The sequence below is a fragment of the Nipponia nippon genome, unplaced genomic scaffold, assembly GCF_047370975.1.
Source record: "Nipponia nippon isolate SJK-2023a ecotype South Korea unplaced genomic scaffold, ASM4737097v1 scaffold_12, whole genome shotgun sequence".
Taxonomy (NCBI): domain Eukaryota; kingdom Metazoa; phylum Chordata; class Aves; order Pelecaniformes; family Threskiornithidae; genus Nipponia; species Nipponia nippon.
In genome coordinates, this window is record NW_028262313.1 from 12,834,360 (window position 1) to 12,860,701 (window position 26,342).

At 52.8% G+C, this 26,342-nt stretch overlaps 1 protein-coding gene across 6 annotated transcripts in view; it reads right to left on the reverse strand.

Moving 5' to 3' along the window:
* The window catches only part of DRP2 (dystrophin related protein 2), a 30,692-nt gene that overhangs the window by 3,188 nt on the left and 1,162 nt on the right, over nt 1-26,342 (reverse strand). For 2 of the 6 annotated variants that reach the window (XM_087748787.1, XM_087748786.1), the window contains exons 2-23: nt 18,708-18,861; nt 14,250-14,352; nt 14,041-14,174; nt 13,060-13,216; nt 11,769-11,889; nt 10,986-11,254; nt 10,329-10,475; nt 9,722-9,800; nt 8,443-8,503; nt 8,015-8,076; nt 7,662-7,736; nt 5,411-5,612; nt 5,091-5,176; nt 4,201-4,358; nt 3,896-4,062; nt 3,467-3,578; nt 2,935-3,071; nt 2,580-2,645; nt 1,700-1,765; nt 1,260-1,403; nt 353-590; nt 89-209 (exon numbers count right to left, since the gene is read on the reverse strand). In XM_087748787.1, coding sequence (XP_087604913.1) covers nt 89-209; nt 353-590; nt 1,260-1,403; nt 1,700-1,765; nt 2,580-2,645; nt 2,935-3,071; nt 3,467-3,578; nt 3,896-4,062; nt 4,201-4,358; nt 5,091-5,176; nt 5,411-5,612; nt 7,662-7,736; nt 8,015-8,076; nt 8,443-8,503; nt 9,722-9,800; nt 10,329-10,475; nt 10,986-11,254; nt 11,769-11,889; nt 13,060-13,216; nt 14,041-14,174; nt 14,250-14,352; nt 18,708-18,784 — 2,782 coding nt within the window. In that variant the 5' untranslated portion in view covers nt 18,785-18,861. Of the gene's footprint in view, nt 1-88; nt 210-352; nt 591-1,259; nt 1,404-1,699; nt 1,766-2,579; nt 2,646-2,930; nt 3,072-3,466; nt 3,579-3,895; nt 4,063-4,200; nt 4,359-5,090; nt 5,177-5,410; nt 5,613-7,661; nt 7,737-8,014; nt 8,077-8,442; nt 8,504-9,721; nt 9,801-10,328; nt 10,476-10,985; nt 11,255-11,768; nt 11,890-13,059; nt 13,217-14,040; nt 14,175-14,249; nt 14,353-16,167; nt 16,288-18,707; nt 18,862-26,342 lie in introns of those variants that run through there. The other 4 variants (XM_087748788.1, XM_009468076.2, XM_087748789.1 and 1 more) reach the window with 3 other exon arrangements.

The window sequence follows — 26,342 nt, forward strand, 5'->3', positions numbered from 1 at the left end:
CTCTACAGGATGGCAGGGCCTAGGCAGCTTCCTGCAGCATTGAACCAAGGGAGCGGGGCCAAGAGTTCAGCCCAACCCCAGTCCTCACCTGCAGCTTCTGTGTCAGGGGTGTTGTGCTCTTTCTCCTTTGCCTGGCTGCCTTCAGACTGATGCGGAGATGAAGCCAAGGAAGAGGCTGCTGAACCATTGCCATCTGACTCTGCTGGAGGCTGGAGAGAGAAAGGGGATTGTCATGATCCTCTGTCCTTGTCTTCCACCCTTTCTGACCATCCCTGACTTCCACTGCCCCAGCTCTGTTATGGCAAAGCCCACCCCAAGGATGGGCTTCCGCAGGTCCTCGCTCTGAGAGTACCTGCAGCAGCAGCTCCCTCAGCCGGTGCAGCTGGGACTCCAGCTGCTTGTTGTGGTCCTCCAGGATCTGCATGCGGGTCTCCAGGCGGCTTTTGTGCTGCCGGAGGATTCGTGCTTCTGCGAGGAGCTCATCGTTATGTGCATCTTGCACTGATTCAGGGGAGCCTGTAGCCAAGGTTGGAGACTCCACCGCCTCATCGTGCTGCCATTTCAAACGTCTCAGCTCTCCCTGGAGGATCCTGCAAGATAGCCTAGGTCAGCATCACTGCTCTCCTTTCTAGAGACTGCTGGAAACACCCGACAGCTGCACACTGGGGACAGCCCATGACTCAGAGACAAAACACCCCTGGAGGCTTTGCCACATGTGACTTGAGGACCAGCACACTCCTGGACTTTGTCCCTGCTCCGCAGCAGGGTGGCCTGCCTGCAGCTCTACCCGACTTGGGCGGTTTACAAAAAGACATGCAACTGCTTCCTAAGAGGCTGAGAACAAGGGCAGGGAAAGCATCACCTCCTCCTTCCTGAGCCGAGCTGTCTTGCCCAGAGCCTCACCTCATGTGGTCCAGAGCAGTACCACCACTGTTTGCGAGGGGCTCAGGGACAAGAGAAACAGCAGTGCCCTGGGCTCACTTCAACCAGTTTGGAGTTCAGGAGGGGAACAGGTTCTGGGGATGAGGGCAGGAACATTTTGGGGAACAGAGTCTTCTTTCCTTGGAGAGCACACCCTCACTGAGTGCTCCCATGAAGGTTTTAGGGCACCTAAACACCCTCCAAATCACTCAGCTCCTCCAATCCCCACCTCCAGCCCCAGCAGCTATCCCCTGGCTTCACTCTGAGCTCTGCCAGACTTCTCCAGCCCCTTTCCCTTAGGCTATAAACCCCACTTTCAGAGTTGCCCATGGCCCTACCTGTTTTCATCCTCTAAGTGGGCCAGGATTCTCTCCAGCTCTCCCTTGTCATCCATGTGGAGGCTTCCCGGAACCTGCTGGCTGCCCCCAGGCTCTCTATCGGTGATGGGGCTGGAATGGCGCAGCAGGTACTGGTCCTCATCCCTGTTGCAGCAGGTGGAGAAACATCTTAGTGAAGAACATCAGTCTCAAGGGATTTGTATGCCCTTGGGGAAGGACAGCCTGGAGGAGGTGGTTTCGTATGGGAGCTCATTCTGGCTGCTCCAGGTCTAGAGCTCAGAAGTAGCTCAGCACCCCTGGGTAGCTGGGGGTGCCCAAGAGCCTCAGACTCAAAGGAGCTGGGAAGGAAAGCATTTCTGGGCCCTGGCTAGGCACGGATGGAGCCACAGGAGCCCTGACTCAGCAGGAGGCGAGGAGGAGGGAAAGGAGGCAGAACTCACAGGCTATCGTCAGGGGACAGGCTGTCATTGAAGAAGGAACAGTTCTGGCTTTCCATCTCTGCAAGCCTGCAGGAAAGAGAAACAGGTTGAGATATGGTCAGAGACGCCCTAAATGTCTGCTCAGTGCCCCCTACTTACAGCAGCCCCTGCAAGACCCCTCTCTGTCAGGGTCTCCCAGCTGCCCTGCACCAGTCTGCCCCTCTTTACAGGCTCTAGAGAGTTTTGCCTTTTTAGAAAACAAAAGACACTGCTGCTCTAGGGTGACAGTCTCTGGAATAAAGGGCTCCTGCCATGCAGCCGGCTCAGCCTCCTCTTGCATATGCAAAGAAAAGGGGTGAAAGCACACCAGCTCCAGCCTAGAGCCTGAGCTACAGGCTCCCTGTGCTCCTCAGCTCCCCACTCTGCCTGGACCTGTGGTGAGGGCAGAAGCATTACAAACCACAAGGCAGCAGCAATGGGAAGCGTGCAAGCAGCACTGGTGATCGCACCAGCAGAACAAGATACTGTGGGATCTGCCTGGTGAGAATCCAACCAGCAGCTCACACTGGGAAGAGCAGGAGGGTTCATGGAGGCTGCTTCATCACTAAGACATCTGCTGTCAAATGCATAGTGTTTTCTGCCAATTTGCGTGGCATCAGCCGTGTCCCAGGCAAGAGCAAAGTGGTGCAGGCAGGTTTGCCTGGCCCTGCAGCTGCCTCTTCCCAATAGCACTGCAGCCTGAGCTGCCGCAGCCAGGCTCTGCCTGCCAGGCAGCATGCTGGGAAGCGTGGAGGGGGCTGTGGGCAGCAGAAGCTCAACACACATCTGCCCCGAAACCCCTCTGCACCCATTGGAGTCATGCTCCGTGCCCTGGCATGACAGCAGTGCCCAGTGGTGATACCTGCTGGCAAAGTGCTCGATCCGGGAGTGGGTGTCGGCGTGTGGTAACATCGGGGAGGAGGCTGGTCTGGAAGAGACGCACACTGGTCAGCAAGCCTTGGCAGTCCTTGCACAAAGCTAGGGCTTGGAGAGGCTGCCCTGGTCTCACCTGGGCTGAGAAGAGCCAGGGAGAGGCTGGAGAGGGAGACTGAAATTTCTGTTCCTCCAAGAACTAGGTGCCATATCACCCCCAGAGCAAGTGCCCCCTCCAGCCCTCCCACAGGAGCCCTGTCTTGCAGCTGAGATGCTGCTTCCATCTGTGGAGCCTACATATCACGCAGGGTTGAAAGGCACAGCCTGGGGCCCAGCCAACTCACGTCTCCGAGAAGTCAGCCTCGAGTACGGACTGGACGGGCAGGTAACCTCTCTGCGGGTGCTTGCTGAAGTACTGCTTGGACCGAAACTTGTTCTTCAGCGTCGTGGCAAAGTCTCTCATGTTCTCACTGGATGTGGTCTGCAGAGATACAAATATTACCAAGGTGCTGCTTAATGAAAAGCGGAGGACCACAGGTCAGCATCCACAGGAAAGAAGTCCCTTGAGGCTGGGCATGAGCTCCACGGAGGAAGAGGCAGGCACAACTGAGGAAGCAAGGAGGGCACACGGCAGCCCTGCCAGCCTGTCACAGGGCCTGGCACAAGCCAAGCTGGACATCAGTGGATGCCATGCATCCTGCTCACCACGAGCCCCAGAATAGCAGGGACATAGGCAACATCCAGCATGCAGAGGGGAACAAAAACATACAAGGGATCCACTTCTGGGGCTGCACCAGCCTAAACATCACAAGGCTGCTGCTGTCAATGGGGACCTGCTCTGAGCCAAGGCCCTCCCAGCTCAGCCCAGCTCCATACCGGGGTGTAGTACTCCATGATGGGGTAGTGCAGCTTGTTGCCCTTGCTGGCTCGCCCAGTGAGGAAGCAAGTCTGGCAGATATCCACATTGAACTGCTTCAGACTCCGATATCTGCAGAGATTGAAAGACCATAGGGAGGCAGTGAGAGTCAGCAAAACTACATCATTTTGGAGCCCAAGGAGAGCTCAGCAGGGGACAGAGATAATCTGTGTTGCTCTCGCACCCCACTGAACCCACACTGCTGGTGGCTGAAGTCCCCAGAAAAGCATCCTGCTCCTTCCCTTCTGCTGGCATCTGGTCTGACCTGCCTGAAACACTGCTGCTGCAGAGCTCTAGGTTCCCCCAACAACACAGAGCAAATTCAGCTCCCTTCTGCAAGACACCATGGACTTCCCTTGGGAGCCAAGGTCCCACATCACAACCCTTACCTGAAGCCCTTGATGGGGCACTGCCGGCAGACGGAGCACTTGGTCTGGTGTTTCACCTGCTCAGCCATGGTGACCCGGTGCAGCACAGCCAGCCACACCATGGACTGCGGCTCCAGGTTTGCCCACTCCAGGAACTGGGATGCCTCGATGGCAGGCTTCCCGTTGCTCTGGGGAGGGGAGAGGAAGGGGCTGCTCAGAGCTGGGACCCAGCTGTGATGTGGTGCAAACTCCTCGCCAACTCCAGGAGCCTCTCCCTGGCATGGCTGCTGCAGAGGGGACGGTACAGGCCACAGCACCCTACTCACAAAGCGGAAGCAGCTGCGGATGCTGGGCTCCACGTTGCTGCCCCCGAATGCTGCCACCTCCCCCAGCTGGCGTGGGACCTGGATGGCTTCATGGAGCAGGACACCAAGGTGCCGCTGGTCACACAGTCCCCCGGCATTCGCCACTTGGCTGAAGAGATCTGCTGGCAGGACAGACACACAGCCCCGTTAGAAACATGGCTGATGCCCCAACACACCGGGCAGGACGCTGGCACGAGGGAGCAGTGTGTGGATCAGAGCAGAGGCCCCGCTGCCTGTCTCCAGCACAGAGCTCAAACAAGAGGGAAAAACTGAGCTATAACCTTTACCAGTAACCTTCCAGCTCCCAATAACCAGGAGTTGAGAGTCTTCTTGAGACAGAGGTTACATACATCACTTTAACAGCCACAGCTAGCCTGTCCTCTATGAATCTGCCCAATTCCTTTATTTAACCCCTTGGTGCTTCCTATACTAACCCCTCTGCAGTATCACATGGCAGAGAATACCATGGTTAAAACGCAATGAGGAACAGGCCTTCCTTTAATTTGTCTGCAACCTACTTCCCAGCTATGCAACCCTAGGTTTTTTCCTTCTGGGAAGTACTGGATAACTGTTGCCTGTTTGCCTTCTCTGCACTGTTCCTTACAGTGCCATGCAAGCAAGATCACCACAGCACCAGTCAGTCTGCAAAAAAGCCTCCTAATTTAGGTGGTGTAGGCTTGGGAAGGGAGGAAGGGAGGGAGGGGTGGTGATGCAAGCAGATTAGTCAGTGTAGGAAAGCTGTTTCTCTGCTCTTGCTGGGCAAAGAAGGGCTAAGCCAGGGAACAAAAGCACTTCCACTTTCCCCAGGTTACTCCACACCAGGCCCTGGGGGAGGGAGACAGAGGACTCACACTGAAACTTCTCCTTGACCTCTGTCCCGCACAGACATGCAATGCCCGTCTTGAAGGAGAGAGCCCTCATCTTCCCGCTGCGGCCACTGCAAGGTGAGACATTGCACAGGTTTGCAAATGTTTTGGAGGTGTGTGGGGTTTTTTTTGGTTTTTTGGGGTTTTTTTTATGCACGGGGGTCAGCAAGGCAAACCTGCGCCGGGCAGCCCCCTCACTAGCAGCCAGGGCCTTTTTGCAGCACTGCCAGCTGGAAGAGCAGCACAGAGGTTTCCTCCCAAGCATGGCAGTCCCACAGCTCAGGGGGACACAGAGGGACCAGTACCTGTCAAAGACATTCAGCAGCCAGTTGAGGCTCATGTCCACACAGAGCGGCACATTCACCAGGATGCCCCGCTCCTCCTCCAGCCTCTCGTAGAGGGCAGTCAGGCAGTGGATGACCTCCACCACATCCATCGCCCGGTCACTGGGCTGCAGGTCATGCTCATTGAAGATTTCCAAGGCTGTGGCCAGGGTCACCATGTCCACTGCACAGAAAGCAGAGGTGGAGGGATCAGAGGCAGAGAGGAAAATGGGAGAGGCGAGAACCACAAGGAGGGAGATGCAGCCCTGCCCTGACCTGGGGCACACTCAGCCCCACTGTGGTGTGGAAGATGCTGGCAGGATGGGCACAGCTCCCAGAATTGCTCTCCCACCCATAAACCCCTCCCAAAAATATCCACATCTCCACCTATAGTCAACCTGAGCCACCATTCTGTGTGGCCTTCCTTCCCTGTTGTTGTGGCCAGCCATGGCCACGAAAATGCTACCCATGAAAGGCTCTGTGTGGAGCCGCAGGCGCCCAGAGCCGGCCTCCGCATGTGCCAGGTCTCTGCGGGGCTGGCGTGGGGAGGTGAGGGGGCACAGAGCCACACAGAACCTACGAGCAGCTGCCTAGAAGTGGAACCTAGAAGGGGAACAGCCCGGTCTCCAGCTCTGACCAGCAGTGGGTGTCAAAGCACAAACCTAAAATGGGGTTAGGACAGCGTGAGCTACCCTGGTACCCTGCTTTCAGATTTCTATGGCTGCAGGTTGTACATGCTACCATGTTTAGCAGCCAGTAATCTTTCTCTCCTGAAAGTCTTTCAATTTCTGAGACCATTTATGTTCTCAGTGCCCAGGGGATCATGTGCCATTTCCACAGTGCAACTTCACTCTGGAAAAGTCCTCTCTTCTCCTGTCAAAGCTGCTGACAGTTGCACTGGAGACCTCCAATTCACACACCAGTGAGTATCGCTCCTGCTCACCCTCACGTCCACACTGCCCATGACTGCACATGGCTCTGACGTGTCCCACACTGCCTCTGTCCTACATGGCCTCCACCAAACCTCTCATCATGGGGAAGCTGATTTGGCAGTCTCCTTGCCCTTCTCAAGTACGTCTTGAATAAGAAGCATTTATTCACTTTCTTCCACATAATTTCTGGGCTAAGAAGAAGGTGCCAGCACAGCATGTGAGAAGCAAGAGATGGGTGACCAAAGATGCACAAGCAGCACATGGAAGGGCTCTGCTTTGCTCTCTGCCCTTTTCCTCACCATGCCTGGTGTTTCGGCAGCTCCTGGTGCATGGACATCTTTGCAGTGTGGTAAAAGCTAATTGCTACCTTCCCCCATTTGCACTACATCAGCTCTGAATGTCCCTGGGTATGGGACAGCCTGGTCACCACAGTGTCATGAAACTACTCTGTAGCCAGGGTTCAACTCCCACGAGTATCGCATCGCCTCTGGCCCTCGTTCATTGCCTTCTTCCAGGCCTTTCACAAGATGTCAAGGAGCACAAGTCTGCCTGGGATCCCACTGCTGCCTGGCTGTGTCTCCACTCTGTTGGGAACAATTAATTCAGGAGAGGGTTTTCCCACATCCTGCCACTGTTTAATTTTGACGGAGCCTTAGGTGAGAGGCCTTGCCAAAAGCTCTCCAGCAGCCACGGATGCTGTATCTATCAGATTCCCACCCGCCTGCTCACCAGTTCCCCTGGAAACCCCTCAGCAGTTTCTGAGGAGCAGCTGCCCCTCAGAGCGCCATGCATCATGTTGAACTCATAGCACATCATATTCACCTGACTATTAATCCTTGTTTTAACTGGAGCTTTACCAACAGTGCAGAAATCAGGTTTATTGGCTCACTTCCTCCTCTTTTAAGTAGTGGAGCCCTCTCTGCCCCTGCCAGTGAGGCTGGTTTCTGCTCTCAGTTACATTCACGGCTTCTCTGGGCTCCCTTGGAGCTCCTGGGTGAGCCCCTGCCTGATCCCATGGCTTTGTAACTCTGAGTTGGACCACTTTGTTCTCAAATCCCTTTGACTAACACCTACCCTTGAGGCATTTCCACCCTAAACCTGCAAAGAAAGGCACTGACACAGACACCTTGCAGATGGATTTGCTCAGCTTTCGAGCCACAGGCTCATCTTCCTAGTGCTTCTTGCCTCAGCTACCTGTCCCCTGGTGGGCTCCTGCCATTGATGTGCTGATAAAAGCTTGTGTTAGTTTAATGCCTTTATGGAGGGAGACCCAGCAGGAGGGAAATACTTCCCGCACTCACATCGCAGGGCTTTTTGCACCCGTCGTAATTTCATAGCCGTCCGATATGCTGAGAACTTGATGTTGTTCAAATCCGCTGCAATAACACAGGAAAAGAAGAATAAAACTGCAGCTTGACATCCTTATCTCCAGGGCAGGAAGCAGCAGTTGCGGTTCCCAGACACCAGCCCCACCAGCAGAAGCAGAGTGTGCGCAGGAGGAGGAGGAGCAGAGCCTGGCAGGGGGCTGCACCCCACTGCTTTGGGGGGGCTCTGTCCCACAGAGGGGAGCAGGTGGGCTGGGGGGATCTCACATAGCGCCCCACGCTGCGAAACTGCAGATGATACTCAAATGGTTTTGTGGCAGCCTCCTTACCCAGCGTCTGGTACAACTCCGTCATCTTCGGGTGGTCCCAGCATGTTGTTTGGGCCTGGTGGCTGGAAGGAAAATAGAAGGAAACCAAGAGTCAAGCTGGGAATTAAGCAGGTGCCATAAGAGATCAAAAAAAAGGACCCAGCCGGCCCTGGGAATGAGTCCCGCAGTGCCTGCAGATACTGGGGCTGCTGCACCCCAGTGAGCACACTCCCCAGCCACAGCAGCATGGAGGATGCCCCCTCTTGCTGCCAGCCCCCCCTCATCTGGGGCATCTCGGCAGGGAGGGAAAACCTGGCTCTGCCAGGTTGGGGGCTGGAGGTCAGTGCTCAGACCAGTCCGCTCGCTGCCCCCTCCTCCTAAGTTGGTCCCCAGTTCCTGTTCCCACTGGGCCAAAGAAGACCATGGGCTACGGTTGGGAGCACACTCACTTGATGTAGTACGGCACTTTGTTGGGGGAAATGGCTCGCTCCCAGGGGACCTGGACAGAGGCTGCAAGGAGAGAGATGCAGATGTCAGATCAACACCAAACGCTCCTTTAGGTTGATGCTGTTTCTGGTGAGAGCCCAGTGGGACTGTGACAGCAGATGGGTGCCTCTGAAGGGGCTGTGCCTTCCCAAATCACCAACTACGGGTGTTGGAACAGGCAAGAAGATGCTGCTTATAAGAGAGGCACAAGGCTGCTGGCCTTGTCTCAAGAGAGGCAAGATGCCTCTGACAGGTGCTCTGAATCTGGCTGAGCTCAGAACTCAGGAAAACACACTTCGTGATGCTTTTGATGATGCCCAGTGCAACACTGTGGTCACCAGTGGGCAGGGCTCATAGCAGCCAGGATTCGGGCACACACACAGCACTGCTTGTTATGGCCAAGCTTGGGCACCCACAGCATCTGCTCTTCCCATTACTCATGCTCTGTATGCCAGCTGCAGTATCTCAGGAAGATGAGGATGGATCTCCTACCAGTTGCCTGCCACCTTATGTTTGTTATCTAGAGGATGAAAGCCCTTTTATGACCCTCAGCTATTTTCCCTTGTCACAGGCAGCTTATCAATTCCAGCAACTGGAAAAGTAGCTCTTCCTTTCAGATAGGAGGACATGGTCTGCAGAGAAACACAGGCCAACAAACCCCACTGACATGTGGAGATCCTGCAGGGCTCGGCATTTCTGAGGACGGACCACATACTCTGGAGCACAACCTGCTGCCCACCCTTTGCAGGTCTGAGAGCTGTCACCCAGCAGTAGCTCAGCTCTGCAGGAACAGCATCCCTCTGCCTTGCCACGTGAATGAAAACCTCCTTAATGTGTGCATTTTTGGCCTCCGAATGACTAACACGGGATATGGGGGACTGCCTTTTTCTGCCATCTGTTGTCTTGCCTGCCCAGTCTCTGAGGCTGGCACAGTCCCAGTATCACCTGGGAGCTGCTGTTGTAAGCGTCACAGGTCTGCACTCTGAAGGAGAACCACACTCACGTCCCACCCTTGGTCCCACAAGGTGAGGTAGCACAACGCTAACTTTGGGAGATGCCTGCTGCTCTGGTTCCTGTGCACCAGGCACTGGCCTGGGCCCTTTTCTAGCTGCGTGCATGGCTCTGGTGGCTCTGGGCTCAGCAACAGGACTCTGCACCCCATTCTCCTGTACCACAGCTCACGCTAAGCCACTCTGCAGAGGTAGCCTCACGGCGGGAAGCCAGGAGGACCAGCTCACGTACAGGAGAGGAAGTGCTGGGAGCCTGGTCCGAAGTCCCGGTGGGCGTCTTGGAGCTGCTTCAGGCGTTCATTTATGGAGGCCTAGAGAATGGGACAGAATTCAATGGCAGCCCATCAAGCATTTCAGATTGAAGCCTCATTCAGGAAGGCCTGTGGACAGACTCAGACATGCCCAGCACGCAGGTCCTCTTTCTTCCTCGCCTGCCTTGGTATTTGCATTCCCCAGTCCGCTCAGCCCTCTACACCTCTTCCCACAGGCTGAGGCAGCACAGGCCACATCTCCAGCTCACCTGTATCCATATTTTCACAGACATCAACAAAGCCGCAGCTGGTACTTACCCGCCCCCCCCCCCCCCATCAGATCCTGATTCTCCTCAGACAGCATCCTTTGTTCCTCCCATTGCCTTTTCCTGCTCAAGACCTCTACAGATTTACCAGCCACTTTCCTCACACTGAAATGACGTTCTCCTCCTCCAGGAACACCAGCTATACCATCCCTGCTATGCCAAGCCTTACTTTATCATCCTTGAAGCTCAGCAGTGACAGCCCTTCCCCAGCATCCTCCCACCTGTGGTTTATTTGCAGTGCTTGGTCCTGACTCCTTCCCACCTGCAGCTGCTTCCAGCGTGTGTTGATTTGCTCCAGGGTACGGGAGTTGTCCATGGACAGGTGGACATCTGAGATGGCAAGCTGGTGTGCCAGATCATTGACCACTTTCACCCCATCCTTCATGGGGGAGAGCTCCTCTTTGAACAGCTAGAGTCCCGTCCCCAGGGGAACGGGCACAGGGCAGGGGAAGAAGGAAAAGAAGCAGGTGAGCTGTCAGGACTTGGATCTGATTCCTCTGCTACAAGCTAGAGCGGGCTAGTGGCTGGCAAGATGCTGCTGACTAACCCTCCCAACAGGGCACTTTAGCAGGGGAAAAAAAAAAACCAACCCACAAAACAAACCAGCCAGGCTGGAGATTTCTCAAGTCTCCTGAGAAGTGGAACATGGACAGTGGCTCATCTATGCTGAGCTGCTGTACCTGTGTAAGGTCTGTTCTATGACAAGGTGCTCAGCACAGACAGTTGCTCAGAACACTTGCGGGCCAAACCCACCCTTGCAAAACTAGGGGGTTGTCGGAGTGATGACCTGGCCCCTGAGACCCCAAGTAACGAGGCTGCATTGGACTGAGCAGTCAGGAGGAGCAGCACTGCCCTCCTGGGAAGCAGCATCTCATCACCTCTGGGGCCAAGGCTGGAGTCTTCTCAGAGCCAGAAGTACCTTGGTCGACTGGATGTGCTCCGGTAAAGAGTCAATGAAGAGGTCCCCAATAGGTTCCCAGGTTTCACGCATGCTTTCAGCCTGGTCTAGTGTTGTGCTGAGCTCCTCCATGGCCCCTTTAATCTCTAGCAGCTGCTCCAGTGTCCGTTCGATGTGACGGTGCTGATCCACACACCGGGCCGTGAGCTTCTCCCACAGCTCACTGGCCACATTCGCCTGCTTCCAGACAAAGCGGCTGATGTTCTGGATACGGTGCCGGGGAGAGACATCTGTGAAGGCAAAGCAGAAGGGGAACAGAGAGCAAAAATGAGAGCCCAGCCCAGAGGAGAGTGGGCAAGAGATGGTGAGAGGGCAGGAAAAAGGGACATGATAAAAATCTAGGGAAACCTGGAAAGAGGGAGAGAAATCAAGTGCTAATAGTATCCATCTCTGCACCAGCTCCTCTAGGTATCCAGCCTGCCCACAGACCCCTGCTCTCTCTCTGTCCTCACAGGCCTTGCTGCCCTTTAGAAACCTACCCCAAAGCACATCTGATACTGTCTCATGAGGTACAGTCCATCCTGGGCTGCAGCAGCAGCCTCTGCCTTCGCCTAGGACAGAAGCACTGCTTTGCGCTGGTCTGACCTTTGGCCAAAGGATTGGAAACAGCCTGGTGCATGATGGCACGAGGCAGAGCATGCCACTTTGTGCCACACCAACCACCTCCACTCCATCCTCTCTGGTCCAGCCCAGGAGGAGCTGTGCTGTGCTATGGGAGAACAAGGAAGGGGGAGCTCCACGGACCTTTGCTTTCTGAAGTTGGTTCTTCTAATTCCTCAAATGGATGCTGGGAAAGGAAAGCCTGCGCTGACTCCAGGACAGAGTAAATGTATGGTCCCCGAGACTTCACTTCTTCCATGAAAGCCTGGAGAGCAGAGCACAGAGATGAGACAGAAGGCTGAGCTGGAGAATCGTGCCCCTGCTGCCCCTTGCCAAGGGCTGCAGTGATTTATCCACTCCAGGGCCCAAACCTCACTGGAGACACAGACAGAGTTAACAGAGAAATATTTTTGCAGTTCGGGGAAGGAATGACCACCTGCAAGAAGGTGGCTCCTGCAGAGGTCTGGACTGCAGCTTTTCTGGAGGGGGGGAGGCAGAACAGCAAGCCCAGAAGGGTGTGTTGAGCCAGGGCTGCGCAAGAGGAACTGCTTTATTGATAATGCTTTCACAGGCACCACTTAGAGACGCTCCTCACTCATTCAGCAAGAGCATGGTCATGCAAACAGTCCTTCCAGCAGCTGTTCAGCAACAGGTCCAGCTGCTGGAGGAGCAAGGAGGGGAACAGCACGATGCTCCAAACAGCATATCCGCCAGGGCAGACTTCGGAGGCAGGCTGGTTTAGGATGTCCCCTCCCCGCCTCCAACTGCAGAACCCCACTGGTGCTGTCTGCTGGATCGGCTATTTGTGTGCCAGGGAAGCGGGCTAGCTCCAGCAAAGAGAAGGGATAGCAACAGTAAGCAAGAGTTTAGTTTTATTTTCAAGGTAAAAACAACTAAAGCCCAACAGCCACTGGCAGCAAGAAGGAAATGCTCTGATTGGGGAAGCAGGAAATTCTGATCTGTCTGGGTTTACCCCAGTTTCGGATATGATGACAATGTGCTGCCGCAGGAATCACTCATGTCCTGACCACCAGGTCGCCTTTAGACCAACCAACCGCCTCAGGCTCCAGGATCCCAAAAGCAGAGGCTAGTGAGAGGCAATTCACTCTGTTGCAGAGGTAGGACATAAGGAGGAAAATATGAGAGAAGTGATGGGACCCACCACCAGCTGCAGCACCTGCAGATGACTTGAGGCTGTAATGAAGATTTATTGTATAAAACCAGATGGGCTCCGCCTGTCGCATGCCTTGGGTATTTGCTATAGGATTGGAGCTCTGCTTTTCCATGGGAAGCAGAGATCGAGATGGGCAAGGACTGGTGCACTCACAGGCTGTGGGCATGGGCAGTGACATGAGGCAGGGGTCCCAGGCAGGGCTGCCCACCTGCAGCTCATTTTAGCAGCGAATGGCGGCAGGGGAGGCATGAGGGAACGTACCGCGTGCGTCTCCTTTTCCTGCTGCACCAGGAGGACATCACCCCGCAGGGGGAGCTGTGCTGAGAGCTCCTCATCCTTCTGCCCGAGCCAGTCTATGATCTCCTGGAGAGGCACCTGCAGCTTCCCACTGTGGTCGGAAAAAGCCTCCAGCCGAGCCCTGGCAGGAAAGCAAGGACAGCAGGACAGTGGTCAGATGGACAGGAGAGGAGCATGTTCCCCAGCGAGGGGAGGCACAGCACCGCAGCTGGGGTGGTGACCCCCGGGCATCCACAGGACTCCACCAGTGACTGGCAGCATGCCTCAGCATGGGCTGTGCATGACCCTCAGCCAGCACAGACGCTGCGCTGCCAGGTGGGGTGAAACACGGAGGCACTGGGGAGAGAAAAAACTGAGGCTATTCATTACCCTGGAGATTGGAGCAGAGGAAAAAGCCACTCCACCTTTGCCTGTGGGTCAGGACTGTGCTCTGGCTAGCACGGGGGACTTGGCTTGGTATTTACATGACTGGTCAGCTTCCAGGAACCTTGCATTAAGGCAGGAGACCATTAACATGCCCCAGTTAAATTGTGTCATGCTGGCTGTGGAGCTGCAACCTCTGATGGTCTGGAAGGCATGTTCCCCCTACGCGGTGGAGAGGGCTCCCAAAGAAGGGACAAGCACAGAGGAGGTGGCGGCAAGGCTGTGGGGCAAAAAGAGACAAGCCGAAGAGACAGCACTAGCAGAGGACGGAGAAAGCAGCAGAAAACAAGCAGGAGTAAAGGAGGGGAGGATGGGATGGGTGGAAATGGAGGGGATGCTTTTCAGCGTAGGGAGAAAGACTCAGAGGTCTGTGGACAAGAGGGGGAAACAGAGCCAAGGTCAACATGAATTCATGTGGCTCATCAAGCGAACAAATTCAAAAACCTCCTGACAAGCACATGCAGCAGGCAAAGCTGGAAGTTCAGGCCAGCCCCGGAGCTTGCTCCGGGCAGGGACTCTTACCGAAGGCTGTGGGATTTCTTTTTGATCTCGTTCCAGCAAAGATTCATCTCCAGAGGGGCCTGGGGCCTGGCAGCACTGCTCAGAGCCCGGGGGGTTACACACGAAGGTCCTGCACCATCGCGCGAGGCTTCAACCTGGGCAGAAATAGAACCACACTGCATCCAGAGATCGCTGCCTGGTCCTTATGGCACTTTTCTGGGGACACCTACCTTGCTCTGTCCTGACCCTCCTGCCTGGCTTTTCAACTTGCAAGGGGGCTGCCCTGCTCCCAGGGGGGTCTGTTCGCAGCTCCAGGGAAGGTCATGGCTGTGCCTGGAGGAAGGATGCAGCACGAGCTCCAGTAGCATTAAGAGCAAGGGTTGAAGGAAGGGCTTACTACACATCTCCTGTTCTGCAGGATCTCTGTGCTCCTCAGTTATCCAGCAATGAACTTGTCTCGCTGCTAGGTATTAAATCAGAGCTGGCCCTTGTTTGTCACAGTCCCTGCAGGGCTAACGTCGATTTCTTTCCACGCCATACAGGGCTGCTGTGCTTCGAGAAGAGGCGGGCACCATGAGTCCTGTTGTTCCTAGGGACCAAGGGGACCTGCCAACCTTCTTTATGCCATCCCCAGTGCTGGGAGCTGCCACCTGCTCCTCTACAAAAGCACAAGGATATTCCCTGCCTGCAGAGCAAATCTGAGATGCCGCTTCTCCTCCACAGATGCTGCTTCTCCTCCGCACCTCTCCGGAATGAGCAATGGTGGGACATATGCTCCGAGAGGCCATGGAGCAAATGACAGCAAATCTTAACCCAGCCAGATGAAGGAAGCACACTTTGCACCGCGACACTCAGCCTGGAAAACTAGGTGCTGATCCCTGAACAACAAATCCTCGGTGGATGGGGGAAGGAATCCTCTCCTAAGCCTTTAGCACTGTATCATGCTCCTGCTTGTGATGGCAATGAAGACATCATTGCACTTGCTGGCGACAGCAACACACCAGCAGGACTGGAAGCATCTCACATAGGACTCAGTGAGTGAGTTTTTTTCTCCAAAAAACATAGTTTGTTGTGCAAAACACATGGACACATTGCATTTCCACAAGTGAGACGTTGATGCGCTTTGTTGGGGAAATGGCAGCATTTTGATCTAATGCTACTTTGATATTAGAGCTCATTTGTGATAATTATCCCCAGGTGATTAATCAACCATAATTAATTGCATTAGCACTTTCTAAACAGCACATACAACAGGCACCCCTTTGCCAGAGAAGGGCAGCTGCCTCTGGGGGAAAGCAGCAGCTTCTTCCAAGGGGAATGTGCAGATACTTGTCACTTGTCCTGTTCAAGGGCTCCCGGAGGTGTCCAGGGGACAGATCCAGCCAGGCCAAGGAGAACAACAGGTAGGACAAAACCACCAGATGAGGAGTTTGGCTGCACAGCTAAAACAATACCCCATCCATACCATTTCTCAGAGAGAAATCAAGTGATCACTGAGACTGGTGCTAAGTTTGCTTCATCTAAAAACATCTAACACCAGGCTGTTCTCTGCCTCCCCATCCTGCCACTGCGGGAGCATCAAGAAAACAGAGAAAATCATCACCCACAGAGTTCACAGGAATCTTGGGGCCATGAATAATAAACCACTCAAGCTAAAACTGTGGGTTGCACATAGAAAAATCAATACTCTGCATGTGCACATTCTCATGACACTGAAGTAGGTTAGTCCTACAGCACTGCCAGGGAACTCTCCAGCCCTCCCCTCTATCCCAGGGGATATCAAAGGAGGGGATCAGCTCTACCTGGGTGCAAGTGCAACGGCAGGACAGCTCAGCAGAAAACACCCTCCTCCCAGCCTTGTTTAAGAACTTAAAAGCCCACCAAGCCTGCGACTCACAGACTGTGCCCAGCAGATGAGCCAGTGACCGTGGCCAAGCAGGGGCCAGGTGTTGAACATCTGCTCCCCTAGGACAAAACCGTCACAAGCAAGCAGAGGGAAAATACAGTGCTTTCCCTCTAAGCATTCCCTGAGTATCCCTTCCCCAGAGCGCCAGCAGCAGCAGCCTGGATCCTCATTCCCCCTCCACCCTTGAACAGCTTTCTTTTCAGGCGCAGAACACTCACACAGGCTCTGGTGAGCGCATCTACCTGTGCTTAGCCACAGATCCACCGCAGGGCCACTCAGCTTCACCGGAGGAGCGGGCATCACCTCCCACCCCTCCGGGTGCCGCCAGGCAGCACCCGGCAGGGAAGCAGGCAAGCGCCGTGTGCTCAGCAGAGCGGGGCACCCTGAGCACTGACCCCCCAGGAATCTGGAGGGGGGCGGCAGTGCCTCGCAGCCAGCCTCAATCCCAGCTTTGTCCGGTGGCATTCCAGCAGCCTCCAACCTGCCTTAACCCTGGTGGTGCCATCGTGGCTGCCCGCAAAGCACAAAGGGGGCAGAGATCTGCCTGCTGCAGGGCACCCCACTGTGGGAAAGCCCCCTGTGGGAAGCTGGCCACGCACAGAGTGATTGCTCTGGGCACTGGGGAAGACCCATCAAGGTCCTGCAAGGGCATGGCAAAGGTGATGGTGGGCTGGGCTGGGGCCACCAGCAGAGACCTTGCCCTTAGATGCTGGAGCACATGCAGGGCAGACAGGGGTGTTTGTCAGGGAAGAGATTTACCCAGGGAATGGTCCCAGCAAGCTTTGGCTACCCAGAAGGTAAATAGTCAGGTCCTTGAGACCTAACACCCAAGAAGCCAAAGATGCTCTCCTTGCCCCCCACGTGCCCCAGCTGGGTGCCAGCACAGATGTTCCTGCCCGCCTGGACTGGGTGCAAATAGTTTGTTTTTGCCAGAAGGCTCTGGGCTGGCTCCTTGTGCCCCCCACAGTCCTGCCGCCCAGCATTGTTTCCATGCTCTCCTCCACCTACAGGGAGGGAATGAAAAGCTCCCTGTATCTCTCCCTCTCTTCCCCTCCTTCTCTGCCTGCACATCTGACTGCTGCTGTCTCTCCCTCTGGGATCAGCACGGCCAGCCTCCTCTCCCCACCACCTCCCAGGCCCAACAGAGGCAAGACCCAGACTGCAGGAGGGGGCTTCAGCAAGCCCAGGGCACAACTAAGGATGGGTTGTTTGCAACCTGCTGGGAGCTTTCAGGACAAGCAAGGAAGGCTGTTTCCTAGGTGGCAACACCTACACCTGTGAGAAGGAGGGCACAGCAGACCCTTTGAACGAGGCAGGCTGCCATGAACGTTGCAGGAGCCAGCAGCCAGCTGCTGCTGGCACCCAACATGCTGATGCCCACACAGTAGAAAGCCAGTCTCAGGCTGGGACTGGGGGAAACCTGTGGTGAATATGAACTGAGCTGAGGATGTTTGCACCCTCCCCATGTGCCGTCTTGCAGCTCAGTGGTGGTGGGTCCCACCGGGTGTCCTGCCCCAGCTCCCCTCCCCCAGCAAACCCCACAGGGCTCTGACCCCCTTGTAGATGCTTGGCCTGCTCAGGCAGCTCAGGAGGGTATTTGCCTGCTCATCTTGTTCTATCCCTTGCCCTCCTCACTTCATCTGCTGGCTATTCATTAACCACCCATGCGCTGGCCTGGTAGCAGCTACCTAACAGCCACCCCAGGGCCAATATGCCCTGACTCAGCTACCAAGAGCCTGCCCCAGCTGCAAGCCTCATCCTTGCACACTGGAGCCACTCAAGAGACAGGTCTGCCTTCCTCCTGAAGACCCTGACTCTACAGGGCAAGACGGGTCCAGGCTGATGTCAAGCCATAGCAGGGAGGAGCCTCAAGCTCAGCCTTTGCTCTTCATGTTTGAAGCACAATCAAAAAGGAAAAGGCAGAGCCAGGGACCTAATTTGTCCTGGGAACAACACTGCCACCACCAAAGGAAAACTTTGGCACAGTCCATCAGTCTCTTGCCAGGTGAGAGGTACCCTGGGGCCAACAGCTACAGGCAGCAAAGGGGAAGCCATGCTCTAGCAGAGCTGAGGCAGCATTTCCCCAGTCTTGCTGTCCTGGGTGACCCAGGACAAGGTGCTAAACCAGCTTATGACAGCTCGGTGCAGAGCACAGGCAGCTTTGCAGACAGTCACCAGCACACTTTTCTGTTCTCCTCCACTCTGCCCTGCCATTTACGTAGGGATCCAGGAGACCTTCACCTCTCTGCCTGGCTTCGGTGAGGAGGCTGGCCTGCCAGCTCAGAGACCCTGGGGGAAGGAGGAGGAAGACCGGTAGTGTGAGCACCCACTCTCCATTCCTCAAGATAACTAGACCAGAAAGAGGTCAGACTCCTCCTCTGCCTTACAGCATTCACAAGGGGCTTATTTCCAAGCTCTTCTCTGCAACCAGAAAGATTATAAACCTACATTTTCAGCAAAAGCTGATGTTCTTCCAAGTTTCCAGGAAAAAAAGTAAACCTAACCAAATACACAAGAGCTGTTAACGGTGGCCTCTTGCTCTTTATTTTGAAGGAAGCTTGAAATCCAGCTCTGCAGGTTGTCTCTCTTGCTCTACTTTGGGAAACACTTTGCAGCCAAAACGCTTGAGGAGAGCTAGCGCTCTCATTAAGTGCAAGCTGGTGGGGGGCTGGAGCTAGCAGCTTTCCCTGCCACCAGGAACAGAGGTCCCAGTTTGATCCACAGACACTTGCAACCACTGCAAAAAGCTGCCATGAGAAAGGCTCCCAGGCCCAGCTCTTACCTGAGACAGCGAGTCGGCCTTGCTGCTGTGCTGCGCCTGGTCTGTGACCTGCCACTCAGGACATCGTGGGAGGACATAGGGCCATTCCTGCATCACCAGGGGCTGCATCAGAACCGATGTTCATGGGGATGGAGACAACTCTGGGCACGAGCACCTGAAAAGCAGCATGAGAGTCCCTGGGTCAGCTTACACCCCCTCATGGATCTGACCCCCTTCCCAGCTGCCTAGTGTGCTGCCTTCACAAAGGCTGAAGACTAAAAAGATGCATTTTTAAAAATATATTTGTACTAACATTGCAACCTTTTTTCATCTAAATGTCCAACTCTTTTTTGCATCTAGTTACGCAGTTTGCTGTGTTAGCGAGTCCCACAGATTATGTTGCATTTTTAAAACGGGTTGGGTTTCTTGAACTACAGGAGATGCCCAGGGTTCAAAGGAAGAGAGGAGAGAGGATCTCACTGTCATGACCACTTATGTTTAGACATACTAGACATATCCCCATACCAGACAATATTTTCAAACATATTTTTTCCTTTTATTTTCAGAAGGAAAATTGCCTAGAGCCTCAGGCCCCCATACATGCATCTCACACTATCAGCTACCTTTTTAGGAGTTTTTGTTCATTATGAGTTACAAAATTCCCTTTTTTATTCCATTTTTAAAACTGTATGACCCGCAAAGGCAGTTAGCAGTGGCCCCTTGCCTATTCTACAGATGTGAAATGCAACCTCTGGTCACAACACTGCTTTTTTTGTTGTTTGGGCTCTGAATAAGCTAAAATAGTGATTTATCCCACTGCCAGCATCATCTCTGCTTTACAGAAAGCCATGAGAAAATAAAGCCCAGAGAAAACAGTGCAAGGTAATATTTACCTGACTCTGGCAAATTTCTAGAACTGAAGCACAAGCCCACAACTCTACATTTGGCCAGTGGCAGCACCGTGAAAGGAGCTGAGCACCAACATATTCACAGCAGGATGGAGACCTAACGTACAAAAACTGTGAACACTATGCAGGGCTTTGCCCAGACCAGACCCAGCACATCTGAGGTCAGATGAGCAAATCAAGAGTGATGCTTGAATACTTCTTGTGATGGGTCAAGAGGCAGTGCCGAGGCACTGTGCTGTCTCCTGTCCAACCTGCTGCCTAACTTGGTGATTGCTTTCCTACTTTTAGAAGGAAACTATCACCTGGCTCCAGCAGCCAGACTTCATGTCCAAGCAGGGATAGGGCTGCTTCCAAGGTACAGATGGAGCAATGCTGCTGGAAGAAGGACATTGGCTCCTTCACACCCAGCTCACTTGGACCAGCTGAGAAACTTCCTGCTTGGTCCTGGCAGGGCAGGAGCAGACAGCGCGTCCTGCACAGCCAGCAATCACACTGGACAGCCGGGTGAGGAGAAAGCCTCCAGGTTCTGGTACACGCTGCCCATCTCTCACACTTTCACATCCCTCACTACCCTGCCTGAGCTTTCACTGCCTCTCCTCCCTCCATTAATAGGACAGCTTATCCTGTTATGTTTTTTTAAATCCCTTAGCAATTTCTACAGCCATAATTCTCTCCCTCTCCAGCAGAACAGCCTGTGCTGAGCTCTCCAACATGCTGATAATCCAAGGTCCTGTCCTCTACCACTCCTGCCCATTTGCACAAATGAACATCGCAGACTGCGTATCGTAGCACCCTCACCCTGCTCCTTTCCCTGTGCAGGCAGGGTTTCAGGACATATTAATAGTTATAAATTCCAGGGTCTTCAAAGTCCCCCAGCCTTATGGGGCTAATTCACCTCATGCAACTCCAAGGGTACAGTGGATGATTTCTGTCTTTGACAGCAGATAGCACTATGTCCTATTCCTCCAATGCTTGTGCTATTTGGGATCTGAGCTGTCCCTGATCCTCTAAATGACCTCTAGATGAGGCTCAATCTAGCAGAGATACAATTCTCAGGGCGTGAAAAGTTATTTTGCCTCAAAGCCTCCATCAGAGGAATACCATTAAGCTCTACCAGATGACAGCGAAACCCATGGCTTTTGCCGATGAGGTTCTGTGATGTCTCATTGCAGCTGCCATTCTGAGGCCACAGTTTTTCTGTGGTGCAGTGCAATGTAACTGCAGTGATGTGTGCTGGCGGGGCAGGTTCAGCCAGCCCCCCAACACCACACACAGGGGCCCTCCGTTCCCAGTCCCCCCAGCACAGCCTGGTCTCTTGTTCCTCCCACCAAAGCTGCAGAACAGGAGCAACACTGGGAGGGTCACTAGCTCTGATCTTACTGCGTTTTGCTCAAGGATAAGTCTTCATGCACAGGGCGGGTGCAGTTCTGGAGACAGAAATGGGTAAACCACATCCCATGGGTATCCACATGTAGGATGTGGTGGGTTTCCATGCTCTCTGCCAGCATTATGGCATATTAAGAACAGCCCTTGCCTCGCCTCCTGAGTGCCAGGCTCCTGAACTCCTTCAGGGATGACAGGGTCCATCAGGATACAGAGCCATTGCACAGGGGAACTAAAGCCTGTCTGAGGCACCAGTCAAAGAACAAGACTGAGCTGGAAAGCTAAGTGCCAGCAAAGGCCACTACCTCAGGTATGTCCTGTGCAATACCTTGCTGACGTAGAAACTGTATTGCAGATTTGATGGCAATGGCTCAGCTGCTCTTTGCTACTCTGCAATAGCAAAGACAAAGCCCAGATGTAGAGAACCCAAGACAATGTGGAAATAACTCAGCTGCATGGCAGCCAGCACAAAGGAGGACATCCAGTGGGAGAGAGACAACCAGACAGTGTACCTCTGGTGAGGTATGAGTGCAAGCAAACCAACAGCTACATATGATCCCTTGCCAAATTCCCTGCTATTACAGGAATCAGGCAAGGACAAATGCTCTTGATCTGCTCTGCTCCTCTGCTGTGGCACACAAAATAGCTCCGACTCTTGCACTTTTACTTTAGTGCTTTGGTATGGCACTGTGTCTGGGCACTGCAGCATGTGGAGTAGATGTTTTGTGGATGCTTCCTGGCTAAATTTCTATTGCCTATTGCCTACACCTGTCAAGGACCAAACCTGTGATCCACCTTGCCTCTCCCACACCATCATTCACCCTCTGTACTCTGCTCTAGGTTGGTACCGGAGACCCAGTGTGCTACTGCCAAGGGACATCAATCAAAAAAGATTTAATTGTTGGCAACTAAATCTACCATCCCTGCAGCCTACTACAAGCCTCTACTTGAAACGAAGTTGAAAAATCCTCCTTTGGATGACTCAGGGAGCTATGTGGTCAGGCAGTCCAACCAGATTTAAAGCGAGGTTGATCCCCTGGGCCCATTTCTGGGCAAGAAGGAAAAACATCAGGGCCCATGTGAGCAGAAGCAGGCGAGAATTTCCACAGGAGGACATCACAAGAAGCAGTCTTACAGTCACCACAGAGTGGGCACTGGGGCACTGCACCCATACAGTGGAGAGACCAAGGAGTGAAACCTTTCCCACTGGTGTGTCTCACCTGGTCTTTGCTGGAGGTCCCCACTCCAGGACCAAAGGTGATCAGACCCTTCCTCAGAAGGATCAGGTACAACCTCATTACATGATGCTGTGTTGCATCCTCCCACATGAAAAGCACCAAACACTTGCCCCCGCTCTTAGTTCACCCTAAGAAATGAAGCATTAGGTGTTTCACAGTGCTGTGTTACAGCTTCCAAACACTTTAGTAACCAAGCCACAACTGTTTAGCCTAGTTGGAGACCACGATGTTCTTCTAGTTGAAAAATAAGAAAGCAAAAAATCTTGATGTTACATTTCAACAGTTGAATGCTTGGGCATTAGGGTGTATTCAAAACAAAGTAGCTGCCTTTTTCCTCTTCCTACATGAGCTGTACCTGTTACAAATTCAGCACTGGAAAGCCTGGCTCACGACACCGCTTTCCAGGCAGTCTGACAAAGGCAGCTGGAATGGTCTTTGCTCAACTAGTTCTGCTTCAGCTCTACCACACAACTAACTGCTCTGCTCAGTGACCTCTGCACTTTTCCTACTTACAGACCCGTTGCAGCAGCAACACTGGCTGGCCAGAGAGGCAGCGCTCTGGTGCACAGGCTATGCCCCATCTCCTGCAGCATCTCTCCTCCATCCCAGCCAACAGTAAGATGACAGCTTGCCACCAGTGCACACACTGCACAGTGTATTTCTGCCATTTTGCTGCATTTGTTTAAAATCCTCCTCATGCAAACCCAGGTTCAAACTTTCCCAAATATCGAGGGAATTCACACTGCAGCTGACCTCCATCGCTAAAGGTAACCCCAAGGATCAGGGACCTGCCGCAGAAGCCAGAGTCCAGTGTCAGATGTTGAATTTCTGTCTCTCTACCACATATAACAGCAGCAAATACAGCTCATAGGTCAAGAGGTCTCTCGATCACAAGGCTTATGCTTTGAATTGCTAATTTCCTCCAAAATGTTCTTTCCAGGCTGAAACTTTCCACTTCAGACCTTGGCCTATAAGGAAAAAATATGGCAACATTTTGAGGCAAGGCAGCTCAGCCTTTTTCCCACGAGGGGAATGGAAATACAAACACGTTCCCTGCTGCTGGAAATGTTAATGACTTTGTTGTTGTTTAACTTACTGTACAAGAGAAGTAATAACATTTTAGCTCAGCATGCTCAGTGTCCTTTAAAGGGGAAAGGTGGGAGGCTTGCGGATATTTCAAAGTTCAGCTCCCATGTAGAAGCTAACAAAGGGAGCATTCCCAAGCTGGCAGACAGTAGGACTCCTTCGACAGTGCGATAGCACATCCTGTTCCAGCAAAAATTGTTTTCTGCACGTATAAGTAAATAGTTTAAGCCTGAGAATGAGGGCCAGCAGACCTACTTCCCAAGACCACACTAAGTCAAGGTTTGGTGAGAGAGAAGGAAGAGAAGGCTTTGTCCCACTGGGACCAAGCGTACAAACAACACAACTCCCTCTTAGAGCAAGGGCCCTTAGTCTCCATCTCTTTACAAACCTGGAATAGGTACCCAAACACACTACTTAAAAAAATCACCCCAACAGTCTCCTTGTTCTCAGTTGCTCCAGTGTACAAGGAAAGGGGAAAAGGACCATCAACAATCTTCCACATGAGCAGGCATTTACAAGCCCATCATCCAAGGCTAAAAAACCCAGATGCCAAAACTGCAGCTTCCACCTAAGTACCAGGTCGCCTTCATTAATTAGAATGAAGGGTCCTTCAGTTAAGCAGCTGTCCTTAAGTCAGATAAAATCTTTGCTGTATCTGTCAGTGAGCAAGTGGCATAGAAGATGCCTTATTCACCAAGGGTGGGTGAAGTGGGGCACTCTCGCATCTAATGAGCTGCATTCTTAAATGACCACTTAAACTTTGAGCTTATAACCAAAATGTTATTTTAAATCAATGGATAAATAGGTGCCATAAAGAAGCAGCATCTCTTCCACTGGCTCACTCGCTTTCCCTTTTCCCAAGCAAAAGAATACACACATGCACAGAAAAACTCAAGCTGAAAAATTTCACCAGTTAGTCTTGCACCAGGAAACTGGGACGATGATGTCCCCAGCTAACCAGGCGAGTGTGGGTGCATGCCCACAACACGGCCATGCAAAACTGACTGCTCCTCTCTCTGCTTAAAAACAACTCACAGGAATTTATTTAGGAAGATTGAAATCTAAATTTCTTTCACACGCTGTTTCAGACTCCCAGCTGGGTTTTAAGCTGCTCTCTCCAAAACTCACTTTGCCTAGGAATTTCTTCCCATCTCTTCTCCTCCTCCTTCGATCAGATGAGTACTACAAATAGTTACCCCAGCACCTTGAGGACTCAGCTGTAAACACACAGCCCCCGCTGTCCTGGACACAGAGAAGTTGCTCTGTGATAGACCTGAGAGAAAAAAGGAGCAGGGGAAGCAGCAAACATCCTCCAACCTCCCAAAACAGACAGCAGGGGGGCAATAACTTGCCTAATGACCAAAAGAAGGTTGCAACCAACCATAAAAATTAAACCCGATTCTTCAGAGACTCGATCGTGTCCTGTAGCCCTGAAACCAGCCTATTTAAACCCACTAAAAATCCTGAGTCTTGTCTTTGTCTTTCTCTTCTAAGAAGCTGAGCTTTCCCTTCCGTGCTGTTACAGGCAGGAAAGGAGTCTTGCTGCATTGTGAAAAACACTTCACCCATTTGCCATCCTATACAACTGATCAGCAACAGTGGGAAGAGCACACCCACCACCCAGCGATAGCCAAGGTAATGCTGTGCTAACTTTTGGCGTCCTTGACGCTTTGTTTCTCATTCTCAGTGTCAAACAAATATCTGTCTCTCTGTACTGAATATTCTGCCTTGCCCCCAACAAGCTTGTCTTTATAATAAACTCCCTGTCAAACCACGGGATTCTCTGGCCTTCTGAGGCCATGCATTTTATAAGCAGGCTGTGTGCCACATGAAGTCATATTTCCTTTCCTTTCTTGAGATGTATCAGAGCAACCTTATTCTTATGCTAAGGGGAAACAGCGAAGGAAAACGGGATGGAGCTATTTTGGCTCAATTCTGAAAAGCTCAGCTTCATCTTTATACACCTGTGAAAATGAGGTTTTTTTGAAGACTGAATTCTTTCTGGTCAGTATGTCTTGTTTCACGCAACATACAATTCCTTTTCTATCATTGGCATCCAGCCTAAAGTGGAGGCCCTGAATTTATTTCTCAAAATAGTATTATAATCAGAAATTCACCTTACATCTCCAGAACTGAGGGCTTTTGTTTGAACCCATTCATTTAATCCCTTCTCTGTCTCACTTTGTTTAGTTCTGAAAAGAGTCACTCCAACCTGAGCAACCCCATTCACGGTTACAGTCCCGGCCAATTTTAGTGAGTAGGATTGATCTATCTCAGATATTAATCCAGAGAGAGGTGGCCCTCATCTTACTTTCTTCAAGTAACAAAGAGGACCTGAACACAGCATCACATCACAGCACCCACTCCAACACCTTCCCATCCCAGCACTCCAGGCACCCACGTTCCTGCGCACAGTACTGCTAAACAAGATAGCTGGAAATTGCACATCTATAGTCTGACCCCTATCCGGAGTGCCATCACACGCTTGTTGTCACCAGAGCCCTGCCTGGCCATCCCCGCAGCAGCAGAGAAAGCAGCTTTCAGCATGAGGAACTGGCAGGGAAGGATGTGAGATGGCACCAGAGCCGCAGCAGGCACACGCGCTACACACGGCTGCCAGAAAAATGGAAACCCTCCCGGCGCAACTGAGCCTTGTAGCTGGGACTTCACACAGTGTGTTGCTGTAGGGTGCTATGGTCAGGCAATAAAGGCCATTAAAGGGAATAATCAAGCAAGAGCTCTCATGGCTCCAGAGAGATCGGTGAGCAGCAAAAGGAGAAGGTGTGAAGGACCTCCAGTTAGGGCACAGGTAAAACACAGACTGACAAAGATTTGACTAGAGATTTTTTTTTAAAACTAAAAGCCAAAACCCTAACAAGCATTGGTTTCTCCCACAGAGAGCATAGCTTTTAAAAGTGTGGGAGTAATTGCTCCACACCCCTGTCACTGCACATGGGCAATCCCAGCACTGAGACCCCGTGAATACGATGGTGGCAATTCCAGCAGTGGAGCTCTACGCCTGTGATGCCATGCCAGAGGGA